Source organism: Daucus carota, chromosome 3 (genome assembly GCF_001625215.2).
Source record: "Daucus carota subsp. sativus chromosome 3, DH1 v3.0, whole genome shotgun sequence".
In the NCBI taxonomy this organism is placed as follows: Eukaryota; Viridiplantae; Streptophyta; class Magnoliopsida; order Apiales; family Apiaceae; genus Daucus; species Daucus carota.
The window spans coordinates 37,036,658-37,041,259 of record NC_030383.2 but is presented as its reverse complement, the minus strand read 5'-3'; the positions used below and the strand labels follow the sequence as shown (position 1 = coordinate 37,041,259).

Below are 4,602 nucleotides of genomic sequence, written 5' to 3'. Positions count from 1 at the left end.
ATTTTTTAAGGTTTGAATTTAATTTTGGTATAGCAAATAGGTCTTATATTTGTTTTATGTTTTGATTTGTTTATATTTGTTTGAAACCCACTAATTTTGTTTAAGCCTGCTAATTATAAAAGTTCGTATAAAAGCCCGCGTACCGGCCGACCAAACTTTCTTATATTTATTTTATGTTTTAATTTGTTTGTATTTGTTTGAAGCCCACTAATTTTGTTAAGCCCGCTAATTAAAAAAGTCCGTATAAAAGCCCGCGTACCGACCGACCAAACTTTTAATGTTTCGGCTTTAATAATATAGTATAGATTACTCCCTCTGTCCCCTGAGGTTGTTTACGTTTACTTGCACGTATTTTGAGGTTCCTATAAAATATAGTTGTATAACTTTTTTCTAAATTTTTTTTTTGAATAAAAATTTAAATATCAAATTTTTATTCAGAGAAAAAAAATTAAAAAAAATATATCATGGAACTATATTTTAAATAAGTGTGGAAAAGCGTGCCGAAAAGTAATGTAAAGAAATGAGGAGGACAGAGAAAGTATCTAAACTAGTATTTATGCCCGCGTTGCTGGGCTTTATAATATCAAAAGAAATTTTACTTGAGTTTTTGTTCAATGTTCTTTAGATAGCATGATAACATATTTAATGAATCATTACAAACATTCAAGCTGCTGACGAAAATATATGATAAGGTTAATTAAGAGTTCATTGTGAAACGATTACAAAAATATTATAATCCAAATATAAAGTTGTTTCAGGCTGTCAACTTTTACTGATTGTTGATGATCGTCGAGATCCGATAATCCTTGTAGATGAAAGGTTGATGATGTTGTCTGCGTGTCTTGAGTTGTGATTTGCTGTATTTTTGGCTCAGTTTCTTTTAGCTTGCATTCGTGACAGATATTTGTAACCCTGTACATTTACTTTGCTTCATAATGTTGGCTTCACTGATTTCAAATGAGTTTTGATTGTATTACCTTGTTGTCAAAAAGGTTAAAACACTATGGAAAGTATGCAGCTGGAGCATGCTCTCATTTAAAGAACATAATTAAAGTAGTTTAATTAAGCAACCTCAAACTTTCTCAAGCACCTTCTTTTAAAGAAAGTGCACTAACCACTGCCGGTATCTACATCCATAGCAGGGTTGCAGTCATCATCAGTGCTGGAAGAACCTGTGAAAACCAAGTTAAATCCTATCAAAATTGGCTGATCTAGAGATTCTGTTAAGCAGGCAAATTGTAAAAGTACATGGCATACTAACCATAAGAATAACCATTGTCAGAATCCTCAGAAAACTGAGGATCTTTAGCAGTGGAACACTCTGAAATGAAGGTTTTCTTAAGAAATTGTTTTATGAAGTTCAACACATAAAACAGAGGGGAAAATAAGCTATAAACCAATGTTATCATTATCCACAAAATGACAGAAATGATAAGAAACATCAGCGATTAAGGATAACATTATTCAGAAGGCAAAAGATTGCAAGCTTTATTAAAAATATTAGCGAATGAAATAAACAATAATCAGAAGGCGAAAAATTTCAAGAATTAAACCTTGGACCATATCTCCAGAGGTGAACAGGTGCCACGATCTTGTGGAATCCCCTTCATCCTACAAAAGCACAGGTTATAGTCAGGTAAAGAGCTAAAAAACAAACATGTAATGAACAAAAACAGATTTTGGGTAATCAATTCCATTCAAATATATGTCATGGTCTGCAAAATAAATTACGCAGCAAGAACAGAAATATGTAGAACTACTAATCTACACCCTAATTTGAATTTTGCAATTTTGAAATTTGAATTGTTAAAAAATTATAATATATTACAAATTGCAGGTGGTGGCTCGTCCTTGCAGGCGGCGAGAAAGCTTCGCCCAGAAACTTTGCATTTTCTTTAATGCTCTCTTGTATGTGTTTTGTATTGTATGTGTAGTGAGTGCATGTGGCCTTGTACTGCATCATGGAGAGAAGAAAAAGAACGGCAACGTGGCAAGCTTGTGTCCATTCATAAATCAAGTGCAGTAAGTATAAGCGGTGGCAGGGTTGTAAATAAACTGAAGTTGGAGGGCAATTTTTCAGCAGAGGCAGAATACTTGAGCAAAGGCGTAACAACAATTATAATGTACATAAACAGGCTTGCATTATCTCCCCCATCAGCAAAACATTTTAGTAAACATCCAACAAATAAGCCAACCTCATATATCATCTCATAGAACAAAAATTTATACCTGGTTTGCAGCATCTACATGTTTCACTCAAATTTACATTCTTTACCGGGGTGTTGCTTATATTATTAACATTAAACACTCAAAATCTCAAATTAAGCAAAGAAATTCGTGCACCTGGGAACGGCTGGATACGACATCCGAGTCCAGCAAATACTCTGGCCTTCCCAGTGGTAAGAACACAAAATTCCACTGAAATTCCAAGAAAGTACATATACCCAAAAAAGGGTGTTAATTCTCACATTACAAATCAAGTGGAAAAAATTGTTACATCTGGTTGAAAATTAAATATTGAGCAGCCATGTATAAAGAAATTGATTCTGTGAATCCTCAATTAACTCCCCATTTGATTTCTTAGACCAAACCATCCTAAATTTATTTCACATATATCATCAAAATTGTAATATTAATAACATGCTTGCATTATCTCCCCCATCAGCCAAGCATTTTAATAAACATCCAACAAATAAACCAACCTCATATCATCTCATACAGCAAAAATTTATACCTGGTTTGCAGCAAAAGCTCTTTTAGGAGTATTGTCAGGGTGCTCCAACCCAAGATATTGCTCCCAAGCACCATACACGTTCCTTCTCTACACATATGAACATCAAAATATTAGCCAGGTCAAGCTTTAGCAATCATCTTCTCTCTAAAGATTTGACCCATTTAACATCTACATGTTTCACTCAAATTTATATTCTTTACCACGGTGTTGCTTATATTAACATTAAATACTCAAATTAAGCAAAGAAATTTGTGCACCTGGAAACAACCATCATAAAGAAGCACAACTCCATGAATCGTTAAAAAATCAAGATACACCAAAAACATAAAAGTATAAGCATATACAACATAATCAACTTACTAATCAAAACCCATATAGTCATAAAAGTGTAAGCATATACAACATAATCAACTTACTAATCAAAACCCATATAGTCATATACAAAAAATATTGACAAAGTTTAACCTTTTCTTTTAGGCAAATCATCAAACACTTCATGAACGAAAGTTTAACGTGCAATTAAAAGACAAATAAATCATTAAAATTCGAATAGAGATCATACGGAAGAAATATTACGAATGAAAAGAGAGAAAAGGAGATAGCAGCAGAGATACCTCATCTTTTTATTTGAGTTCACTTTATTCAAATTTAAATTCTTGGAATTTGTGTGTAGTGTTTGCAGTTAAGTACATTTCAGTATACAAAACTTACGGCAGAAGCTTGGCGAGACTGCTAACGTGGATCTTCAATTATATTTTGTATGTGTACATCCGTAAGAGTGAGCACGTGGGTTCTGGCGCAGAAAGGAGAGAACAGATGGCTACGTGTTAGTATTTTGTCCATTCATAAAGATAGAAGAGCAGTGGCAGCATTGTAATTAATTGCAAAATGGAGGACAAATTCTTTGCTGAGGTAAAATACTGTAGCAAAGAGGCAACAGCAATTATAATGTACATAGATTAGAATACATCAAAAGAAGGCTGTTAGCACGCGATCTAAAGTAAGCAGTGTTAGCACGCGATCTAAAGTAAGTAGTCAGGCAGATACTAGATTACAGCATACAACAGGCCAGTCATCAGCAGACAGTAGACAACAGGCTGTTAAACCTAATATATATTATATTATACATATAATTTATATATTGTATTTAAATATATAAAATAAATAATTAAATTAATATAAATATTATTGCGGTTCGATTCAGTTTGTATTTGGTTTTAAAATTCTTGAAAACCAAAACCGAAGTATCGGTGTGATTTTTATTCGGACCGTGCGATTTTGACGGTTTTCGGTTCGATTTCGATTCTCGATTCGGTGCCATAGTTATCCTCAAGATTCCCTAGTACTCAATGCAACCCCATGTACGTAAACCACCTCTTTATTTTTTGTCAGTACGGTGCTCGGGCAAGCAAGCTGTGTATTTAGAGCGCTCAAATATTTTAGTCTTGAAATCATGTATATATAAAAAATACATGATGTGTGTTGTTGGTTCCCCAGCATATTCCGAATTTGAACAATGGTTCTGGCTGTTACACTATAAAAGTTATACCACACCATCTCCAACAGGTTGTTATTTTTGGTGTAGTGTTTAGTATTAGGATCCTAAAAATTGGTATTAGAGTATTATAATTTACTATTTTCAATTTAGCAGTGAATTGAAAACAGTAAGCTATATATAATACTCGTTAAAATCTTAAAATTGACATAGTCAGCCATTGTATACCTATTCATCCCCTCTAGATTTAATTTCATTTGGTATCAGAGCAAATTTACTTACATTTCTGTGATAGAAAAAGTATCGATCAAATGGCTGATCAATTTCAGGAAAAATCGGACTTTAAAGCTCTACTTCTCACCAGTTGAGATAA

General features: G+C 33.2%; 1 protein-coding gene across 7 annotated transcripts; it reads right to left on the bottom strand.

The window, feature by feature from the left end:
- Positions 1–675: 675 nt before the first annotated feature.
- Positions 676–3,688, bottom strand: LOC108211964 (uncharacterized). Of its 7 annotated transcripts, none has more exons than XM_064088678.1 (7): positions 3,446–3,688; positions 2,735–2,821; positions 2,344–2,418; positions 1,829–1,995; positions 1,554–1,611; positions 1,262–1,321; positions 676–1,172 (listed from the first exon to the last, which is right to left on the bottom strand). In XM_064088678.1, exons 4-7 carry the CDS (start codon positions 1,961–1,963, stop codon positions 1,111–1,113), a joined length of 315 nt encoding a protein of 104 aa, XP_063944748.1. In that variant the 5' UTR covers positions 1,964–1,995; positions 2,344–2,418; positions 2,735–2,821; positions 3,446–3,688; the 3' UTR covers positions 676–1,110. The 7 variants fall into 7 exon arrangements, with proteins under 7 accessions (XP_063944748.1, XP_017239189.2, XP_017239186.2 ...); XM_017383700.2 differs by having other exon boundaries at positions 3,349–3,460; XM_017383697.2 differs by lacking the exons at positions 1,829–1,995; positions 3,446–3,688 and adding an exon at positions 3,297–3,360.
- Positions 3,689–4,602: the final 914 nt, after the last annotated feature.